Here is a 22,631-nt window from a genome sequence, read left to right on the forward strand (position 1 = left end):
ACCTCTCTTGGCCAGGACGCTCTTGAAAAGAGATTTTTAATCTCAATTAGTTATTTATTTCCTGATTAAATAAAGGTCAAGTAAAAAGAATTTAGGATAAAACCCAAAGGATCCACTGGGTCCATCATTTTTTAGGCCAAACCTATCCTGAGATTTGTTGCACGCCAAATCAATAAAATGCCTGACTTGAGCTGCAGAGTAATACACCTTTAGATGAAAGGATTTTGTGTCAACTCAATCAAATACTTAGAAACACAACTTAAAAAATAAATAAATAAATAAAATGGGCTTGAAACTTCTAATTATCTGTGAGGTAATAGTTAAAGTAGAGTAACACAAGTTTCGTTAGCAAGTTAGCCCACTAGCTTCCTACTGAAAAGTGACGAAATCAGTGTTATGAGATGCAAGGGTAAGGGCAGGAACAGCTGCTGGCAAAAACAAGAACTCCTCCACAGACAGGACTGTTTTTTTTATGTTTGGATGTATCATTCTATGCAGGCTACCAAAGATGCAACCTTTGTGGCCCGAGTCTTAAAAAGGATGCAGCCCATGATTGGGACACAGATGTTGTCTTTCCATACCTCTTTGGAAATCTCTGTGTTATTGAAAAGTATGAAGTGAACTTCTTTTAAAGAAAGTAACTGATGAAAAAATCAGATTAATGATAAATAAACTTCATTTTAACACAAAAAAATACAAAGAAATCTCAAATTCAGAATTGTGTTTATTTGACTTCCTTGTGGTACAATTTTTTGTTATATGAATTAATAATAAAAGTATTCATCCATTTTCACTCTACTATTCTGCCCAGAGAGCAAGCCAAATGATGCCAAATTGATAATCCAGACAGGACGCTTGTCTGGATTGATTTCAGTTTAAATAAGTCACTGCTGATCATTTTGGTGACTTTTGTTTTGGGGCAACTGTGGCAAGGGAAAACTCCCTCTGTGAGGAAGAAACCTTGGGAGGAACCAGGCTCTCTGGGGGAAACGCCCATCCTCCTTTGGGCCACCAGACTTGCTGCTGCTCCAATTGACCTCTTGCTGTTCCAGGAGACGTGCTGCTGCTCCACTGGACGTGCGGCTTTATGATCACTGGACTTCCTCAATTCATACAACCTTGAAACATTTGCATGTGGAGACAGCACATACCCTTTTTGACTTCCCATTGAGATTTAAGGACCCAGTCCCCTATGGTGATGAAGGTCTACTGGCTGCCCTTGGTTTCATCTGAAGTCCCCATGGATCATCCCGCTGACTAATCCTATGAGCAAAAACAAACAAAAACTGCTTTTGAAGTACTCAGGTGTCTGCAGAAAATGGAAATGTCATCAGAAAAACCACAACATCATTTTCCATGACGTTCACCTGGGTGCACGTGATGGTATTGTGTTCGTACCTTTCTTTTGTAGACTAGGACGTAGGCGTTTTGACTTCGCAGCTTGCACACAGAGGCACCGCTGGTTTCTCTAACTACTGTGTCATTGTAAGTGAACCAACGGTCTTCTGGGTCCTCCACTGGCACATCCAGATCCACTCCATCTGAGATGTAGTGTCCTATCAGAGAAATGAGCATTGTTATTCACGCTGTCTGAAGACTCCGTGGATTTAAGGCAGATCAAATGACAACAGGTGTTTTTGAAGGGAACAAAAACAGGACGTCACTTGTCACATTTGTCTTTCAGTTATGGTCACAAATATTTAAGTATTTAAGAAAATGACAAATTATCTTACCACTTCCTGCTCCTGCGCCGATGTGACTGATGGCGCTGACGAGGCTGTAGCAGCTACCACCCTGAGAATAAACAGACATAATGTTGTACACACAGCCCACATGTTAACTTCTATTACAGATAATCTACTGTATATATCCATCTATCTATCTCTCATCTATTTATTTATTTCATGGAATCAGGTCATTTAGTTTTTACTTACCTCTTTGGAAGGAATCACCAGTTCCCTGAAGAGGTCTACCGGGTCACGGACCTTCTCCAGTTGGTAACTTGAATCATACCGGATTCGTTTAAGATGCAGGACTAGAGCTCTGAAATAATAAACAGTTAACAGTTTGAACCCAGCTAAGCAATCCTGTTTGTTTACCTTTTGTAAAAGGATTATATTTAAGCTAGAAGAGATTTTTAGAGCTCTCTCTTAAGGGTTTTCACCAGTTTCATGGCCATTCAGGGACCCAGGTGTTTTTTTTTCATTTTCTTTTCTCAGTAGGAGTTTTTATTTTCTTCAAAGTGTGGGTTTTATATTTTCTATTTTGGCCAGAGAGACTATGACAACTTCTATTGATCTGTAGTTTTCTTAGAAAAGATTCTAAGATGTGCTTTTTACAACCTCTTTGTGTATTTTTTCTCATTTAACAAACGTATTATGTCACTTCTTTCAGTTTTCTCTAAAATTCCTACACAGAGTGATTCAAAATCTAATAACATGTGAGTTGAGACTCTTCCTACTGGTGTTGGTTGACTGTGATGACACTTACTTTGGCATGGTTGCGAATGATGAGCGCTGGCCTGACATGTTGGCACCACATTCACAGCGGTACTCCAGATCGGTCTCCTGCAGGACACCAAAGGATCAACATGCTTTTAGTTTGTACTGAATTTATAAACACTTGAACTCCACTAATACAAGCTGTGGTGAAGGGATTGAAATGTGGTGTTGTTGTTTTTATCATAGCACATTAGTCTGCATCATTTGTTTGTAATGTTAATTAATGAGGAAAGGTGTGTTACCTTAAGATAGTCCTCCAGCATGTCCTCAACTGTTCCACCTCCAAGTGCTATGTCCAGGGATAGGTCAGTGTATTTCTCCTGTCTCGTGGATCCTACACCACAGCTGCAGAACAAAAGTACAATACAGTATTGATTCAGCTGCAGAGGTTAAAACAAATCTGCTGTTGAGGGGTTGCCATTTTAATTCACTGCAGTGACCTCATTAATATTCAAAAATCAGGTTTTTGGGGGTTAAAAGTTAATGTTAGTAATCCCTGCCCTCACCGGATGTCAGACATATGAAATGTGTGTGCTTGTGTAGACATACCCTTTGCAGGTCCTTGTGTTCTCCATGGTGAACTCTATGTGTTTTTTGACAGGGCACGTGTAGGTCTGGTCCGTGGTGGCTGCCAGGTACTGCAGTTGTGGACCCAAACTCCTGATTTGTTGCAGAACTGAAGATAAGAACTCATGTGCATCCTGCAGAAATACACACACACACACACACATAAAGAGTTTGTACAAAGTCACAACATACAAGGCTGAAAGATTAAGCAAATGCAGATGTGCCAAAAGCTAAGGTCATATGGTCACTTAAAGGGACAGTGCAGCTCATGTATTTTAGGTGTCACGTTAGCTTATTTTTAATTTAGCCTCTCAGTTTGTGCAGATTTTATCATTTAAATTATATGTTTGATGTTTGATGTCCTTAAAGATCATCCAATAAATTGGTGCGCCATTTTTTTCATGATTAAAAAATGTAGTCATGTGTTGTCATATTAGCACCAAGGTACAGCTATGAGAGCTATGGTTTGTACACTGGGAGGACATTTTCAGGAGGAGGTGAAACAACAACCATGAAACCAGTTTACTTACCTTCTGTTGGTTATCTTTGAATTCTGGATTCCAAGCAGAGAGGGCCGTCTTGAAGTTGCTCAAAAGGAGTGTTTTTTTAGCCAAGTCCTTCGTGGGGCGAGCCTTTTTGATTTTTGTTAAATATCTGAAAACAGGAGAAGAGCGTTGAGGCATTTTCTCTGCAATAAAAGCTTTTAGCATTCAGTGCAAAACTTTAGAGAAAAAAAGATTGAAGTTGATCTGATTGGTGCCGTACCTCATAACTCCTGCGTCAGGGTTTGAACGCCACACCTTCTTCTGACGTTTGACATCGTTGACAAAGTCATCCAGTGTCAGAAGGCTTTGTAGGCAGGAGTTCATGTAACAGGTTTGTCCGATGTTTGGAAATCTGATACACACAAAACAGGTCAATATAATGATTTATGTTTCATACCACTTTAAAACCCTTTCATCTCCCCTCCCACGTAGCAGTGTCTAAATGCTATTTATTTACAGCATTATTTATTTGACGTGTGTTTATATTCATATAGATGCACTCACCCGAGACTCTGGACATGCTCATGTCTGAGAGGCTTGTCGCTGATGTTTGAGCAACAAGCCTCTGTCTTCTTCTGGGGGGCAGCCTTCCTTTCTGTTTGGTCTTTTAACTCCACCTCAGGTTCGTGAATGGTGGAGAGGCGTCGTCTCTTTGCCTCTCTTTCCTCTTCAGGTAAAGAAACACGCTTTCTTTTCTGTTGGTGCACAGTCAAACTTATGTTCAATCATGTAAAGCTACATTCATTAACCCTTTTATATCTGCTGTATGTTAAATGCTACACTTTGTAACAAATAAGACATATTCTGTTCAACATACCTTGGTTGGACTGCGGGGCTCACACCCCAATGGTGTCCTTTCTGCTTCATTGAACAGGACAGGTGAAGCATCATGGATGTTAGCTCTGATGAGAAAGAGGAACAAAGTTGGATTTCCAGATGCGTCCTCATACTAAGTACGATGGAAATGTTTACCTTTTTTTCAATTAACCAGATCACTTGCATGGGCCCTTAATTGCTCTTAAATTAATGCAAACTCTATAATCAAGTCAAATTTGGCGTTGGTATGTGTGCATATCACATTAATATGTGATATAATTATAGTAGGCCTCACAAATCCTAGAGTACAGACATTTTTCATAATGTAAAATCTGATTGAATCTCTCTTTTAGTTGCAGTTACTTTTTAAAGATTCTTTATCACATTAGATATTCAGTTATATTGATAATTAGAAAGTGGAATTTAAAAGGTCCAGATAAAAACTTAACTTACAAACATGCAGAATTATAGATTGAGTGAACAATTTCACTCTTTTTTACTGTAATTTTGATTAATTGTCTTTAATACTAGATGAGAACTAGGCCAAGACAGACAGGATACATGTCCAGTCTTAGGTCTACAGTTCTGCAACTAAATAGAGCCACAAACAAGGGTTTACTGTTCTCAAGACTGTACACACAAGTGGAAATATATTTGTGTAAAATTATCCCCAAAAAATTCAAGAAGGAAGCTGTAAAGCTCGCCATGATGTTAATATGGTTATTGATGTTCTTACCTCCAATGATAGCTGTGTTGAGGCTTGCTGTCCTCTGCCTCTGAACGTTCACCCAGCTTCCTCTGCACAAACACAGAAATTATGACAGTATATTTTAATGATCATGTTTAAACACTCAGGGTTTAACCAGATATTTACACTAAACACTCAAGTTTGAAGCTCATTAAAGTGGAATTGACATTAGAAAAAAGATTACAGATAAGGTTATTGTGCTAGATCTAGAAAACAAACCTGTTCCTTAGAGTTTTGATACATCTCTGCGACAATTTAAAGCTGTATCACGATATGTGGAAGTATAAACGCTCTCAGGTATCAACAGTGAACTGCTTCTCTCCTGAAGGTTTGGTGAACTGAAGCCTCCTCAGAATCTATGTCATAAGTTAACTCTGTTTTACAATGGTCCTGTTGTGATGTCATAATAAGTACTGTCTTAAACAATACAATGTAAGAAACAATCTTTGTAAACATCTACATACAGTGTAGTTAAGCTAACATGTAGGCCTATATTAAAAACTAATATACCTATTATAGTGGGGCCCAATCCACTGAAACCCTGTTTGCCTCTGTTTCATTAAGCACAAGATAAATCTGACCCTGTTAATAAACAAAGTTTAAGCAATAGGGCTGTGCACATGTGCCAACCATGCATGCAGCCTGATAGAGTCGCTCCTCGTCGTGGGGCGCTGGTGGCCTAGCGGTCTAAGCACCCCACATACAAAGGCTACAGGGGTCGCTGGTTCGATTCCCAGCCGCGACCATCTCCTGCATGTCTTCCCCCACTCTCTACTCCCCACATTTCCTGTCTCTCTTCAGCTGTCCTATAGAATAAAGGCGAAAAAGCCCCAAAAATATAACTTAATAAATATTATAAATCATTTTATCGACCGCGATGAGCCATTTGTTGATTTATGAAAAAACAATGTCATCTCTCAGACTTCCTCGGCCCACCCCTCCCCTCCTGCTTGACCAAGGTTATCAAATGTTGCCATTAGAGCTGACAGGAGTTGGAGAGAAGTGAGTGGAAATGGATAAGTAAAAAAAGTGCAAGGGGGGTGCAGAAAAGCTGCGAGATAAAAATCTAAAAACAAGTGGACAGTAAAATGTCCCAAACTTTCTGCTATGTTTGCCATCGCCACCTCAAGTTCGACTGCGGCAGCAGGTGCGGCCCCTGTCCTCCAGGGGTGTTCCAGGGATGTGCCTTTCATCGGTGTGGACTTCACAGGCATGCTTCACATTTGTAAGTTTACTATACTGTATACTGTTGTTATGTGTTCTTACTGACATCCACCTGGATGGTCCTAAAGCCTACTACTTTTACAGAGTGACTGTAATGAATGCAACCATCTATTATTGCATTATTTTAAAGACACCAATACTGTCAATGTAAATGTTTTGAAATAGTCTCATCCTCACTCTTGACCCACTTGTAAGCTGTTATCTCTCTGTTCACCTAAACATTATTTAAACTATACCTTCACTGATCCCTGCTCTCTTTCTTTCCTTTTTCTGCCTCTCTCTGCATCTCTCTCTCTCTCTCTCTCTCTCTCTCTCTCTCTCTCTCTCTCTCTCTCTCTTTCTCTCATTCTCTCTGTTTTTCATACTGTAAGGTGCCACTTTGATGAGGAGCTCTTTATTTTACAGGGATATATGGTCTTACTGTGGTCTTAATTGTGTATTTGTATAAACAGTATATTTCATTAAACATTGAAAAACATCACTAGCAGTGTTTCTTTGACTTCCACTTTCACTTCAAGATGGAAATGATGACACTGTGTCCGTCTCTCCCAAGATGAAAGTCTCTGTGAGTAGTGAAAGAGCGTATCCATTTTTTAACATGGTTACTCTCTTCCATATAGGCTGCTGCGCTTTATTTTAATTTTTGAAACAACACAATGTGCACATATATCCTCTGGTATGTTGTGTGCTTTCGCATATTGTATAAATAATCATGGTGGGCCGCCATGGCCAAAAATGCCAGGGTAATTTTTTGGTCCCAGTCCAGCCCTTCATGCAACACAGTCTGATTTCCAGCTGCGATTAACTGTGTTTTTCTCCATTCAGAGGAAACCTGTCGGCGAAAGTGGAAGGGGCTCAGGGACACTTACTTGAGGGAGAGGAGGAAGGAAAGTTAGAGGAAGAGTGGGTCGGCAGCGGGCACGGGGAAAAAGTGGAAGTACTCTGCGATCCTGTCACCCCTTCGTAAACCTGAGGGCGAGGGGTGACAGGACCGCAGAGTACTCTCCAGCAGGTGCAACGACAGAGGGGACAGAGGAGGCAGCAGGACCCTCACATTCAGTCTCAGGTGGGTGACAAGTAATGACACATAACCTATGTTATAGCAGAGTTTCTGTCTTTACACATGTATATGTAATTGTTTACGTCTTCTGAGAGACAGAATTGACTGCAGAAATACGTAAATAATCTGTAGATTAATGTTGATCACGTTTATAACTACAACAAATACAACAAGTACAACAAAAGAGTGTCAGACTCTTCACTGTGCTTATAAAAAAAAACACTAGAATCACAGGGTGGATCTGGTCATGCGTCTATTGTGTGCCAACTACTGTACATTGAACAGCAACATAAATGAACGGGAAAAGGAAAACATTTGAACTGGGATGACTTTGACTATAGGCCTACTTAAGGGGTTTTATGCATTCAAAGTTAGATGGAAAAACAAAGGCAGGATGCTCTCATGACTGGCACTGAAATATATCAGGAGTAGTGATTAAATTATAAACCAGATTAAATTAAAAGACAAGTTCACATTATTCTTTCTCTCCACATCTCTACATACATTTAAATGGAATGCATGGATTTCAACACAGGCACATTTTATTCCACCTCATGAGGTAGTGATGTGGCAATCATACATGTTGTCCACACTGAAATAATGTGATAATGCATATCAACCAGAGGTAAACATGTTTTAGCTGTGGTCGGTTAGGAGCTGCATACGCTCAATGTTTGTAAGTGATGCTTTGCCTTAAAGGTGACATATCATGCAAAATTGACTTTTTAATGGTTCTCTACCTGAAATATGTTTCCCTGTCTACAAACCCCCCGAGAATGAAAAAAATCCATTCTGCCCCTGTTCTGATTTCTCCACCTTTCTGTAAATATGTGTGAAATGAGCCGTTTCAGACTTCAGTGTTTTTGTTACGTAACAACAATATCCGGTCTGTCACGGAGTCAGAGCTCGGAGCTTGTTCAGCCCATAGACTGTATAAAATAATACTGAATCCCTCCTCTGTTTTTCATTACCTGCACAAATGTGTGCTAACAAGGAGCTTAGGAGGGAGGCATTCTAGTTGTAGGCTGTCTTAATAAACACAAAGGTCGGTTTTACTCCCCACGTCTGCAGATTTGAAGATCTAGTGGATGATTTTTATTTATCATGGATAAGTGCTAGCGCTAGTTAGCATAGCTACATAGCTACATGTCGTAGCTGTAGCTGTGTACCAAGACACACGTCGACATACTGACAAAAAAAACAACAAGTAACACTAAATCTGTGACCAATCCTTCAGAAAGGTCCTGCTGCCTTTCTCGCAGAGGTCCGGTTTACTCCCCACGTCTGCAGATTTGAAGATCTAGTGGATGATTTGTATTTATCATGGAAAAGTTCTAGCGCTAATTAGCATAGCCACATAGCTACATGTTCATAGCTGTAGCTGTAGCTGTGTACCAAGACACACGTCGACATACTGACAAATAAAACAACAAGAAACTCTAAATCTGTGACCAATCCTTCAGAAAGGTCCTGCTACAGGCGCCTCTCCGTCAGGATCAGATTCTGGATCAGATTCAGAGGGTTGAAGTAACGTGATCTCTGAGCAGCCGTGTATATTCAGCCAACATGTAAACATTAGATCAACGTGCTGGAGAGCCGAGGCACATCCACTTCCTGAGGGGGCGTGGTCAGAGAGAAAACAGAGTGTTCTGAGGAGGACTGAAGAAGAGGGATTTTCAGGCAGACCAAAATCTGATTTCAAAGTGTTTTTTTGAGCATAAACTTTAAAGACATGTTTTGGGGACCTCTTAGACCAATATTTATTGATGAAAAAAGCGTGATATGTCACCTTTAACTGTCAAACACACACATCAATGACTCGGCCCATAATGTCGCCACAGAACAACAATGTGATGAGGAGCAGGAGGAGGTTGAGGTGGAGGAGGCAGCCACCCTAACTGCACTTGAGCAGCAGCCACCCATGGGTAAGTATATGACAGTTCAGTTTTCATTCATTTACATGTATTGACTCTCAATTTTGTATAAAAGGTAAATAAAACACAATTCCAAGCTGTTGATGTCCTTTATTGCTTCATTATCAGCCACTTTAGATTAATATCACGTTTAATTAGATGGTGTAATTGTTCACTGAGTTCTTTTCTTGTCATGCAGGTAGGAAGAGGACACGGAAGACATCCAAGGGGCGGGAGGCTGAGATAGAGGACCTGCTCATCAAAGCCCTGCAGAAGCAGCAGCAGCAGCAAGTCCCCCAGCCTCCTGTCCCACCTGTGTCGGAGGACAAAATGTTCCTCAGGAGCCTGCTTCCTTCCCTGCAGAAATTGTCACCTCAAAGGAAGGAGTATGTTAAATTTCACATCCACAAATTAATCTTTGAGGCCAGCAATGCTGAGCACAATCAGGAACCAACTGGATAGTGCCTAGGGTGACAATCTCTGCAGAGAATGAAGCAGGTATCCAATTCTTATTCAGTGAAATCCTTATTTTCAGTATGGAATGTATATAGTTTTTATTATTTAGTGAAATCCTTATTTTTTATTATGCAATGCATATTGTTTTGTTTATTTAGGGAAATCTCTGTTTTTATATGGAATGTATATTCTTTTCTTTTCTGCACTAAAGTCACACCACTTGCTTTTGCACTTCCATTTGTTATTACATCTTATTTATTATTATATATGTGCCAAATAAAATTGTCAATACTTATTGAAAACATACCCCTGTCCCGCTTTTTTGTCTTAACTGAAGATTGTGGTTACAGCCAGGTTTGGTTTGGTGTTTGCTGCTACATGTGTTCATACACACAGTCACCAGACACTTACTGCATGTAGTAAATTATGTAAAAAGTAAATTGTTTGTGTGTTTACCTAAGCAGACTACAGTTCTTGTCAGGATACAGTACATTTAGGCACAGCATGATGTATGTCTAAACTGATATTATGTATTGCAGTTCACTGATGACCACAACGCAACACTGCATGTCATCAAATATTAACTTATGCTTTCATCTTACCAAAAATTGCTTAAAACATTTGTGACACGGCTTTGCTTGTAATTTCTATTATTAATAATAATGGATTTATGGTGGACACAAACATCATATTGCAGGAACTTTGCTCAAAAGTATGAGTGGGTGGCTCTGGAAAGAGCTGTTGTGGGTGTGCGAGTGCAAAATGAGCTGGGTTGCCACGGGGACGCTTCCTTCTGCGGAGAAGAAGGAGGTGAAGGTCTCCATCACCCTGATGGCCTCCCTCGCTGAGTTGTTGGCAGTAACTCAGCTTCAACAGCTGGGATGCTCCCCCTCATCCCAGCTGCCTGGGTTGTCTTCCGTAGGTAGTTGTGGAGGACGCAGGTGGCCTTCACGCAGGTCTCTGCAACTTCTGGCCGGACCTCAATCACACGCTTATACATCCTCCACTGGGAGGATAAGATGCCGAAGGCATTCTCCACCACCAGTCGAGTCTGTGACAGACGATAATTGAAGACCCGGCGCTCCTGTAGAAGGGTGCGGCCGCGGTGTGGCCTCATGAGGTTTCTCCTCAGAGGAAATGCTTCATCAGCTACAAAGACGTGTGGCTGGGGTTCTCTGTGGTCTGCTCCAGGAAGGGGCAGGTCAGCAGGCAGCTGGAGGGTGCCAGACCTCAGTGCTCGACCAAAGGCTGAGTGAGATAGGATCCCTCAATCACTTGACCTACCATATCCCCCGACATCAATGATACGGACGCAGTATTCTGCATCAACAACTGCCAGGAGACCAAGTGAGAATGTTCTCTTGTAGTTGAAGTACTGCGATCCTGAATTGGCAGGGGCCTTCATCACCACGTTTCCCATCAAGCGCTCCACAGCAGAGAGGGAAATTCCAGCGCTCCTCAAACTTGAGGGCTATGGCCCTCCACTCCTCTGTGCTGGGTACAGCCATGAATTCATCTACCAGGGAATCCCAAATGGCTGAGGCAAATGCTGGGACTATGCCTGCCACAGTGGAGACCCCAACACGGAAACTGTTGGCGATGCTCCTGTAGGAGTCGCCTGTGGCCTGGTACCTGTAGTGTAGTACAGGACACAGTTTAAAATATGATACAGTGCAGTATACACTGTTGGTGGTATAAGTAGATCATTTCACATTTACTGTATACAGTAACCACAAATACAGCTCTTCAGATGAACAGAATAGGACAAAGTGAGACTATTCATAGGTTTGTGTTTAAGATTAATTAACATTCATGTTTGCTGGTAATGAACTGAGTAGAATGAGGTATGACTATGATAAAACTCTGACACAAGAAAGGAATTGTTTCCATGTGTGTGTGTGGGGGGGGGGAGGGGGGGGATGCTAATGAAAAGACAATTATGACTGGTCTCTTACTTTTCTCCTGTTTTCTCTAAAAGGTTACACAGTTTGGCAATACTTTTGCATATATTACTAAATCCCTAACACAATTTAAGATGACATCATTTAGTCGCTGCTTCATCAACGCTTAAATTATAATAGGCAGAATGGATCCAAACTGCATTTAAAAAACACAACAACTGTTCTGTTATCCTCTTGTGGACAAGGTCAGAAAGCATTAACTGAAGTTTCAATGAAAGTTTATCCTGACAGTTTGAGGCATCATTCTACATGAAGAGTAGTCCAGCCGGGATGGAACGCCTGTAGTTGGTGTCCATTCTGGAGATCCTGGCACCGATCCTAGCCAACAGGTCATCAAAATGGGCACTGGTCAGCCTCAAATACTGCTGAAAACGGTCACCATCCAGGCGCAGCTCCTGGAGAAAGCTGTGGAATCCAAGCTGTGTGCACCTTGGGAGAACGTTGTGGACCCAGACACGGCGGCGGTTTGACCCACGACGTCTCTGGTACTTCCGCAACAGGTATAAAGCAGTGATCACGTTTAATTCTTCCATTATTCGTATGACGTAAACGGCGGAATGAACAGGCGGTAACTACCGGCTTTTATAGGGGCAAACCATTCCCACTCCCCATTTCGCTTCTGTGTTTGCTAGGGGTGAATATTACCTCCCCAAAGGAAGCAAGGCAAATTTTTCGCTCACGTTTGGTGTGAACGCACCATGAGTATGAACATAATGAGGAGCTGTTTGAGGACTTCTGTGGTGGACTGCCTTGGGTCTCTGAGGAGACTACCTCCCATTGGGAGCGGCCTCTAGAGGTACATGAACTGGTTACAGCTCTCCAGAGCATGCAGGGTCAGAAGACCCCGGGCATCGACGGGCTCACTGTAGAGTTTTATAAAGCCTGCTGGGATGGTTTTGCACATGACTTATTGGATGTATGTTATGAAAGTCTGGCCACCAGTTCGCTGCCTCTGTCTTGTGGCAGGGCCGTCATCACCCTCCTGCCTAAAAATGGAAACCTGCAGGGGGTTAAAAACTGGTGCTCAGTGTCTATCTGCACCGATTATAAAATCCTCTGCAAAGCCTTGGCCACCCGCCTGAGAGAAGCTATGGAGCAGGTCATCCATCAGGACCAGACCTACTGTGTGCCCGGCAGGTCCATGGTAGATAATATCTAATTCGAGATGCTTTGGGGGTCTCCCGTTCATTGGATAATAATATAGGTTTTGTCTCATTAGATCAAGAAAATGCGTTTGACCGTGTTAAGCACAGCTTCCTCTGGAAAACCATGAGGAAGTTTGGGTTCAGTGCTGGACTCATTGCTAAGATCCAGGTGCTGTACAGGGACATTGATAATGTGCTGAAGATCAATGGTTACTTGTGTGCTCCTTTTAGGGTGCATAGAGGCGTCAGGCAGGGCTGTTCGCTGTCTGGGATGCTCTATGCACTCTCCCTGGAACCCCTCCTCCAAAAGTTAGGCTCAAGTCCTCATGGTCTGGTTTGACCTGGTTTTAATAACAATTTGGTTGTATGGTGTATGCAGATGATGTTGAGGTTTTAATTAAAAATCAACAAGATGTCAACAAATTAGCAGACGTAACCGGTTGTTTTTCTATCATGTCTGCTGCGATGCTGAATTGGGGAAAAAGCAAGGCCCTCGCTGTTGGTGAGTGGCGAGAAGACCTCCCTGTTCTCCCTCAAAGCCTGGCCTGGAGGAGAGACAGCCTCAGATATCTGGGTATCTATTTAGGCAACCAGAACATGTTCAAAAAGAACTGGGAAAACCTAACAGAGAAAGTCAAGAGTGAAATGTTAAAGTGGAAGTGGCTGCATTCCCAGATGTCCTACAGGGAGGGGGTCTTGGTTTAAAAATGATGATGATAAAGTCATCAGCATCAAAAAACGTCAGAACTAGGACGTCAGAAATCTCAGAGCTGTGTTGGAGTAGGTAAGACTATTGAATGAAAGAGGACAGAGAGTGAAGACAACATACAAGCTTCACTGGTGACCGGAATTGTGAACTTTAAAGTTGATCATATATTGCCAGAGGGTTTGACTAAACAACAGAGATATGGCATCAAAAGAAGAGCTTCAAATTTTGTGATCCAAGGTGAGTTTTCATTTTAAATGCCAGCAATCAGCACTATACTTATACTATGTATACTATGTATAAGAATGAATGTACTATACTTCTGTGACAAGTCGGAACATTTGGCCAAAGTGGTTCTGTCACAGGATGAGGCAAGTGCAGTGTTGGAGGAGCTCCGCTGCAGCCCACTGGGTTCCCACTGTGGAGTGGAGAGAACCCAACACTGTATAATACGCTGCTACTATTGGCCTGGTATGGAGGCAGACATACAGATGGATAAGTAAAGGTATCCGGTGACCATACAACTCCACAAGCTAAAGAAATTCGGGATGACTTTTCTTATAATTAGATCTTTTTTTTTCATCAAGTGGAAGTCATAATCTAATGGATCAAATTTAGAATGTATATTTAGCCCAACATATCCTCCTTACTTCATGTTCTTACTTGAGACAAGGTGAATGACCTGCGTTAAACTGTACTTGTCTTCAGGTTGCTCAGTGCCCGGATCTCAGGCCTAGCGCTCAAGCCTCAAGGGAAAAAAACACTATAACCGCATAATGGTACAGTATATTTTGCAACTGCCATCCCATACAGCTAGATGTGATGAAGCACCACATACTTGAAGCAGAATTTAACATAATTAACTTTGACAGGTGACTGAACTTTTCAAGTTGATGGGGATGGACATTTTAAAACTGACTGTAACTGAGGGTGGTAATCAATACATGTGTGTGATGGTTGATTATTTCACAGTGGTCTGCAGAAGAGGTCAACAATTGTTTTCTTGAATTTGGGTGGATCTCAAAGCTCTTAACTGCAGTCTCCTCACTCCTCGGCCGAACCGGAAACCTACATCTGGGAATGCTTGGAGTTTGTCAGAATTTGTGGGTTTTTGATTGTCCACCCGCCTCTTGAGGATTGACCACAAGTTCTCAATGGGATTAAGATCTGGGGAGTTTCCTGGCCAAGGGCCCAAAATCTTAATGTTTTGTTCCCCAAGTCATTGTGTTATGACTTTTGCTTTATGGCAAGGTGCTCCATCATGCTGGAAAAGGCATTCTTCATCACCAAACTGCCCTTGGATGGTTGGGAGAAGTTGCTCTCGGAGGACGTTCTGGTACCATTCTTTATTCATGGCTGTGTTTTTAGGCAAGATTGTGAGAGAGCCCACTCCCTTGACCGAAAAGCAACCCCACACATGAATGGTCTCAGGATGCTTCACTGTTGGCAAGAGACAGGACCGATGGTAGCGCTCACCTCGTCTTCTCCGAACAAGCCTTCCTCCAGATGCCCCAAACAATCGGAAAGGGGATTCATCAGAGAAAATGACTTTACCCCAGTCCTCAGCAGTCCAGTCCCTGTACCTTCTGCAGAATATCAGTCTGTCCCTGATGTTTTTACTGGAGAGAAGTGGCTTCTTTGCTGCCCTCCTTGACACCAGGCCTTCCTCCAAAAGTCTTCGCCTCACTGTGCGTGCAGATGCACTCACACCTGCCTGCTGCCATTCCTGAGCAAGCTCTGCACTGGTGGTGGCCCGATCCCGCAGCTGTAACACCTTCAGGAGACAGTCCTGGCGCTTGCTGGACTTTCTTGGGCGCCCTGGAGCCTGTTTGGCAACAATTGAACCTCTCTCCTTGAAGTTCTTGATAATTCGATAGACAGTTGACTGAGGTGCAATCTTACTCGCTGCTATAAACTTCCCTGTTAGGCCCTTTTTGTGCAATGCAATGATGGCTGCACGTGTTTCCTTGCAGGTAACCATGGCTAACAGATGAGGAACAATGGTGTCATGCACCATCTTTCTTTTAAAGTGTCCAGTCACTCAATCATGACAGATTGATCGCCAGCCTTGTCCTCATCAACACCCACACCTGTGTTAATGTGTGTGACACCTGTGTGTCATTGAAATGATGTTAGCTGGTCCTTTTGTGGCAGGGCTGAAATGCAGTGGAAATGTGTTTTTGGTGATAAAGTTCATTTTCAAGGCAAAGAGGGACTTTGCAATTAATTGCAGTTGAGCTGATCACTCCTCATAACATTCTGGAGTATATGCAAATTGCCATTATAAAAACTGAAGCAGCAGACTTTGTGAAAATTAATAGTTGTGTCATTCTCAAAACTTTTGGACATGACTGTATGATTGATTTACTGATCATATCAATGCACCCACTAATCTATGTATGTAACCACACTATTTGGATTTTCTGTTGTGTGTTTGTTGGTTGTTAGTATGTTGTTGTTGTTTCTTGTCTGCTGCCACTATCTTTGTGGGAAATTGAACCCCCTATTAAAAGCTTTAAATAGTTTCCTTCCTCACCCCTTTCCACACATCCAACCATTTAGAAAATGTTTACTGAATATATATATAGATGTACATTTGTGATGATGATGATGGTGTGTGTGTGTGTGTGTGTGTGTGTGTGTGTGTGTGTGTGTGTGTGTGTGTGTGTGAATAAAACTAAACTAAACTACTGCATACTACATTTGTAGGTAGTATGTAGCAGGGGATTTCTAAAAGAGCCAGTGAGTCAGCACTGTGTCACCACACCTGGTCCCAATCAGGACCAATCAGCCACACACACACCTGACTCTGCTCTGGGATGATTCGCCCACGAAACTCAAAAAGTAGCAAGAGTGAGCGCCCCTCACACCCTGCTGTAATAATGGGATCATTTGGGAGGTTAAAAGCTGTGATTGAAGTGCTATTTGTAAAACTTTCAACAATTCACAACTGTTTGAATTTATAACATGCTGTAAATAAAAGTTTGGCTGTGTTGTCTGATGTGTAGAGGCGGTCTGTCACACTTTGATGTGCATGTCTCTGAAAACCCTCCTCATTGTTATTAATTGAATCCAAATATAACTCCATCCCTTGGCTCCTTTCTGATCATTAGTAGTTTATTGTAAGGACCTACCGTGCTGCATGGAGCTGTGTTGAAGATATGAATACTCCTATCCAAATGCCAGAGTTGTCTTTAAATACTTGAGGGTTATCACTGAGTAATCACTTACCTGTTTCATTTAAAGCCTGTTACATCTTTCTGTTGACTAATGACTGTTAGACTGATTTTCCTCTAAAGCACTGACCAGAGTGGATATTTTAGAAAGCTTGTGTAACAAAGCCAAAAGCTTTCTCCAAACTTTGTCTTGAGTAAACTTTAAGTGCCATGCTGAGTTTGTCTCTAGCAGAGCTGAGAAGAATAAGTTCAGTCAACTCTTCAAAGGTTGAACCTGAAAGAAGGGTGTGCATGGTAGACATCCAACGTCATCAGTGCAGTGTGGATAACAGACTTCACCCCAGCAAAGAGTGCAAGAAAGAGCAAAGCTTCCTTTCACTCTCCAGCAGAATAACAAAAAGTGAGAGCAGACGTTAAGGAGGGGAGATAACACTGCAGCCACAGCGTGACAGTATGACAGCATGAGAAGGATGAAGAAAGTACCCAAGTCAAAGTGAATTTCAAACTTTATGACGTTCAAAAAAGCACAGAAATTCATCAAACACTTTCTGAAAATGAATTTATGCAGGCTGAGGAAACTTGGCACCAGCTAAAGAAAGTATCCTACAAAGGCTGGCCTAATGTATCAGATACTTCAGTCTCAAAATGTCAGGGTTGGGTTAGCTAAATTTGTAATTTCACTCTCTCCAACAGCATCAGAGGCCTGAAAGTGTGTGCCTCATGAATGTGCTCAGCATCTCTGATGTTGTAAGGAAGCTGTTATTTGAAAAGGTATCAAAGGTAATGAAGTTTGAAGGAAGTGTGTGTTTAGTAAGTATGTATCTGAAATGTGTCAGAGGTGTTGTTGATAAAATACATTACTGTATGGGGCGCCGTTTGGAAAGTTATGCACTCTGAAAATAACAACAATTCTCCACATTTAGCTCCAAACGTCATAAAAATGTAGTCATTTAACATTTATATTTAACATTAAACGTTCATACATGTCATAAAAATGTAGTGTGAATTTTTAAAAGTCACTTTTTTTATTTACAGCAATATTTGTGATCTTCAAATCTAATTTTGTTGTGAAAAATACACTTAAAGGTGACATATCACGTTTTTTTCATCAACATATATTGGTCTAAGAGGTCCCCAAAACATGTCTTTAAAGTTTATGCTCAAAAAAACACTTTGAAATCAGATTTTGGTCTGACTGAAAAGTCCTCTTCTTCAGTCCTCCTCAGAACACTCTGTTTTCTCTCTGACCACGCCCCCTCAGGAAGTGGATGTGCCTCGGCTCTCCAGCATGTTGATCTAATGTTTACATGTTGGCTGAATATACACGGCTGCTGTTACTTCAACCCTCTGAATCTGATCCAGAATCTGATCCTGACAGAGGGGCGCCTGCAGCAGGACCTTTCTGAAGGATTGGTCACAGATTTAGTGTTTCTTGTTGTTTTATTTATCAGTATGTCGACGTGTGTCTTGGTACACAGCTACGAACATGTAGCTATGTGGCTATGCTAACTAGCGCTAGCACTTATCTATGATAAATAAAAATCATCCACTAGATCTTCAAATCTGCAGACGTGGGGAGGAAAACCGACCTCTAACAGAAAGGCAGCAGGACCTTTCTGAAGGATTGGTCACAGATTTAGTGTTTCTTGTTGTTTTATTTGTCAGTATGTCGACGTGTGTCTTGGTACACAGCTACAGCTACAGCTATGAACATAGCTATGTGGCTATGCTAACTAGCGCTAGCACTTATCTATGATAAATAAAAATCATCCACTAGATCTTCAAATCTGCAGACGTGGAGAGTAAAACCGACCTCTGCCAGAAAGGCAGCGGGACCTTTCTGAAGGATTGGTCACAGATTCTGTGTTTCTTGTTGTTTTATTTGTCAGTATGTCGACGTGTGTCTTGGTACACAGCTACAGCTACGACATGTAGCTATGTGGCTATGCTAACTAGCGCTAGCACTTATCCATGATAAATAAAAATCATCCACTAGATCTTCAAATCTGCAGACGTGGGGAGTAAAACCGACCTTTGTGTTTATTAAGACAGCCTACAACTAGCATGCCTCCCTCCTAAGCTCCTTGTTAGCACACATGTGCAGGTAATGAAAAACGGAGGAGGGATTCAGTATTATTTTATACAGTCTATGGGCTGAACAAGCTCCGAGCTCTGACTCCGTGACAGACCGGATATTGTTGTGACGTAACAAAAACACTGAAGTCTGAAACGGCTCGTTTCACACACATTTACAGAAAGGTGAAGAAATCAGAACAGGGGCAGAATGGATTCTTTTCATTCTCGGGGGGTTTGTAGACATGCCAGGGACACATATTTCAGGTAGAGAACCATTAAAAAGTCCATTTTGCATGATATGTCACCTTTAAGTTACAATCACTGTTAAATCCAAATGATAAATATAAATGTAAAATGTTAAATCTAACTTTTAACTATAAATCTAAATGCTAAATATAAATATATATGTTTTATTTTATTTTATTTAATTTGAGTGTATTTGATTAGGACAATGCACATTAATCAACATTTCAACATTATGCCTCAATGTAAATATGCCTGAGTTAGCACAATAGCTACAATTGATCCGTAGTCCTAAGGCAGGTTCTCACTAAAACATAAAACAACAAGTTTTAAAACTACACGTTAAATATAACTGTTAAATATAAATGTTAATGTTAAATAATAAATATAAATGTTAAATGACTACATCTTTGTAACGTTTTGGAGCCAAATGTGGAGAATTGTTGCTGTTATTGTCAGTGTGCACAACTTTACATCAGGCGCCCCATATTACTGATGATACTTACAAGAATTCCTGACAACTCCTCTACCCTGGTGAAAACAGCCTGTCGTCAGGACCTGCCTCTGGAACATCTTATTACATAAAAACTTCAAAGTGAAGCCTCGACCCCGTCATGGCTTGGAAGATAAGATAAGATAAGATAAGATAAGATACTCCTTTATTCGTCCCACAATGGAGAAATTCATGGATTTACAGCAGGATAACAGGAGAACACACCCATTGTGTTCCTTTGTGATGGGTTGTTCTGTTAAGCCTGGTTTATACATATGTGTCAAATTGATGTCTCAGCCCACACTGTAGGTCTGCTTGGCTCTGTTCCAACGCAGAAGCCTATGCACGTAGTCTGACTTGCACTTCCTTGAAACAACCCTGTGATTGCTCTACTGGGCAGTATCCCATGTCTTGCATTTACAACATTTCCGGAATCACCGTACATCGGCTGTACTTTCTATCTCCTCTGACCTCTCCACTCTATCAAACTGATTTATGTCACTGTGTTCATTTCCAGTAAGTTAATGTATGTGTTGTGGCCAGAAAAGGCTTGACGTCAATATGGCAGCTCCATCAGCCAGATCACCTCTTCACATGCCTCGTCAACTTCAACAGTGCAGTTAATCACCACCCATCATGACTGATATGGCTTCACATTTTTTTTTACAATGGGAGGAGATGGGGGAAATATCATCCACATTTATACACAGCCTGTTGCAGTGCTGCTTTGATCATGTGTGTCTGTGAGGTGGGAGATTACAATAAAAGAAAGGAATGTGGTGTTTTATGGAGACCTGCCACAGGGCAGGGCAGTCTGCCTAATGAGGAGCATGCAGCAGAGATATGACAGCAAGCCAGCTCTTATTCAACCACTCATTGTGGATGATAAAGTCAACAAGGACTCATGCAAAGATAGTGTTGGATTAAATACCTGTCAAACTTTCCATGTGTATAATGCAGTGGCGGCTGGTGGAGTTTTCTCCAGAGGGGGCTATAACTCCAAAATAGTACATGTTTGCTTGCTTTTTGGTAAATGTCTGAGGTATCACACCAGTGTATTTACATACACCAAAACAGCAAATGCAACATTGTAATGTCATGTACTGTTCTAACTTTTCCTGTGACATTGTGTTCCTGAGGAAGGTCTTGATTCTCTTCAGTGTTGAGAAGCACCTCGCAGATTCAGCGAGATTCATTTGATTGTCTTGCTGCATCACCTGTAATAGATAAGTGACCATGGTGATGGTGTCTCGTGACTGTAGTATTCATGCTGCCACTGGTGCAGTAGGCTAAATAGCTACAGTAGATCATTGATTAATAAGATTTCTGTTTACCATTTGTATAAGCTGTGTAAGCTAATCATTGTCTCAGTACTTATTTAAAGAGGTGTAGATATTATTCATGCATCACCAATTAATGTGTGCGTAGTAATATTACATGCTCGCCAGCAGAGGGCACTGTTACACTGTGTATGATGCTTATTAACAAATAATCTGTCAAATAATAGCATTACTATTCCTGCCAGTTTAACTTTTCTGAAAAGTGCTTTAAATCAGTGATACCTGTCTTTATCCATGCTGGGTCACATCCTGATGTTTGGAAAAGGAGGCAGGGAAAGCAGACTAACGCATTAGCATCACTGCATGTAGTTAGCCTTGTTGCTAAACCAGGTCCTGGAAAAAGAGCGGGTGTATTGTCTCCCTCTGTCTTTGGACTGATGATTAATGTTGATGTTCGGCTGATCAGGTCCACGCTCTTTCACGTGGAGCTTCTCCTGGTACGTTCTCCTCTCTAAAGGTGATGTTTTGAGTGACTTCACTGAGTTAATTACTTTCTCTCCCTCCATTTTGCGTCTCTGTCCGATCGTCTCCTACTCCCACGGCTCGAGCTGTCAATCAGCCGCGCTTTGACAGCTGTGACGTCAGCCCCATGACAGGAGGGTGGTGGTATGTAAATCAAGCTGCATTCAGCTCTGGGCGCAGGGAAGGTGTGCCCCGACCAAGCGGCAAACTCCGGTCTCAAACGATGAAGCCAATGCGGAAGTGATATAAACTGCAATACATCGAAAATCCTCTTGAGGCTGGCTGCAGAAACACCAGAAACCACATAGATATGAATGGGAAAAAGACGATCTTTGCAGCATTAATAAACATGTTTACAGCCTGGTTCAAAAAACGGCTTGGCCCTATGAAGCTGATCTCTCTAATGGCACACACTGTACGGGGGTGAATTTTTTTCTAACGTGACGGTTAAGAAGATATTAAGATTATGAGTTTTGCCCAAATAAGGACATGACTAACGTGACTCCCGGTCGGGAACACACAGCCATTGGCTAAGAGACTCACACTACGTCACACTCTGCCTGGTTGAGTTCAGCATTTCCAATATGGCTGCTGCCGTCGATTTGCTTCAAAACAGCTCTCAGGAACAGATGGGTGACGTCACGGATACTACGTCCATATTTTATACAGTCTATGGCCCCGACATGGCCCTATCTCTTGTATTGAAGAGGAGCTACTGCGCATGTACAACTTTTAACGAGAGTCTATAGCCAAAGATTTCTGCGCTCCGGAGGAAAACCGGGGAAAACCAGTCTATGGGGAAAACCCAGACAACACAGATGAACGAAACAGCTTTGCTAATAATTATTTAACCATACAATATTAATCTTGCTCATTTTAAAATATATATACATACAGTTCAGAATATTATTTTATTATTTAATTTTTTTTTTTTATTTGAATGTCTTGTGGTGGGTGGTGGGGCGGCGCCCTAGCGCCCCTATTGGCCAGCCGCCACTGGTATAATAACCTCGTTATTTTTGAGTTGATAACTTTCCTTATTTTTGTAAATAAATTATTCTACTTTGTTTCCTCCTTCTTTCTCTTTGGTTTAATTTGTATGGTCATGTTGTGTTCACACCGAACATGAATAAATTAATTCTCATGAGTGAAGTGAATGGAGAGGGTTATACACTTCAATGCCGCAAATGTTAAATCAA

General features: G+C 41.6%; 1 protein-coding gene across 1 annotated transcript; it reads right to left on the reverse strand.

Moving 5' to 3' along the window:
• Positions 1-770: 770 nt before the first annotated feature.
• On the reverse strand, positions 771-5,255 carry LOC117810039 (ubiquitin carboxyl-terminal hydrolase 37-like). The gene is made up of 12 exons (XM_034679579.1): positions 5,166-5,255; positions 4,431-4,515; positions 4,118-4,308; positions 3,834-3,965; positions 3,599-3,722; positions 3,051-3,202; positions 2,744-2,846; positions 2,491-2,567; positions 1,935-2,043; positions 1,734-1,794; positions 1,399-1,556; positions 771-1,263 (listed from the first exon to the last, which is right to left on the reverse strand). The coding sequence occupies exons 4-12, from the start codon at positions 3,935-3,937 to the stop codon at positions 1,258-1,260; spliced, it is 894 nt and encodes a 297-aa protein (XP_034535470.1). The 5' UTR covers positions 3,938-3,965; positions 4,118-4,308; positions 4,431-4,515; positions 5,166-5,255; the 3' UTR covers positions 771-1,257.
• Between the last annotated feature and the right edge of the window lie 17,376 nt (positions 5,256-22,631).

This window comes from Notolabrus celidotus, chromosome 3 (assembly GCF_009762535.1).
Source record: "Notolabrus celidotus isolate fNotCel1 chromosome 3, fNotCel1.pri, whole genome shotgun sequence".
Classification (NCBI taxonomy): domain Eukaryota; kingdom Metazoa; phylum Chordata; class Actinopteri; order Labriformes; family Labridae; genus Notolabrus; species Notolabrus celidotus.

Coding starts and splice junctions, on each gene's coding strand:
- LOC117810039 (XM_034679579.1), bottom strand. CDS start 3,937: ATGAACTCCTGCCTACAAAGCCTTCTGACACTGGATGACTTTGTCAAC. Junction 3,203..3,598: donor TCAAAGATAACCAACAGAAG/GTAAGTAAACTG, acceptor GTATTTCTGCAG/GATGCACATGAGTTCTTATC. Junction 1,557..1,733: donor CGGCGCAGGAGCAGGAAGTG/GTAAGATAATTT, acceptor TTTCTCTGATAG/GACACTACATCTCAGATGGA.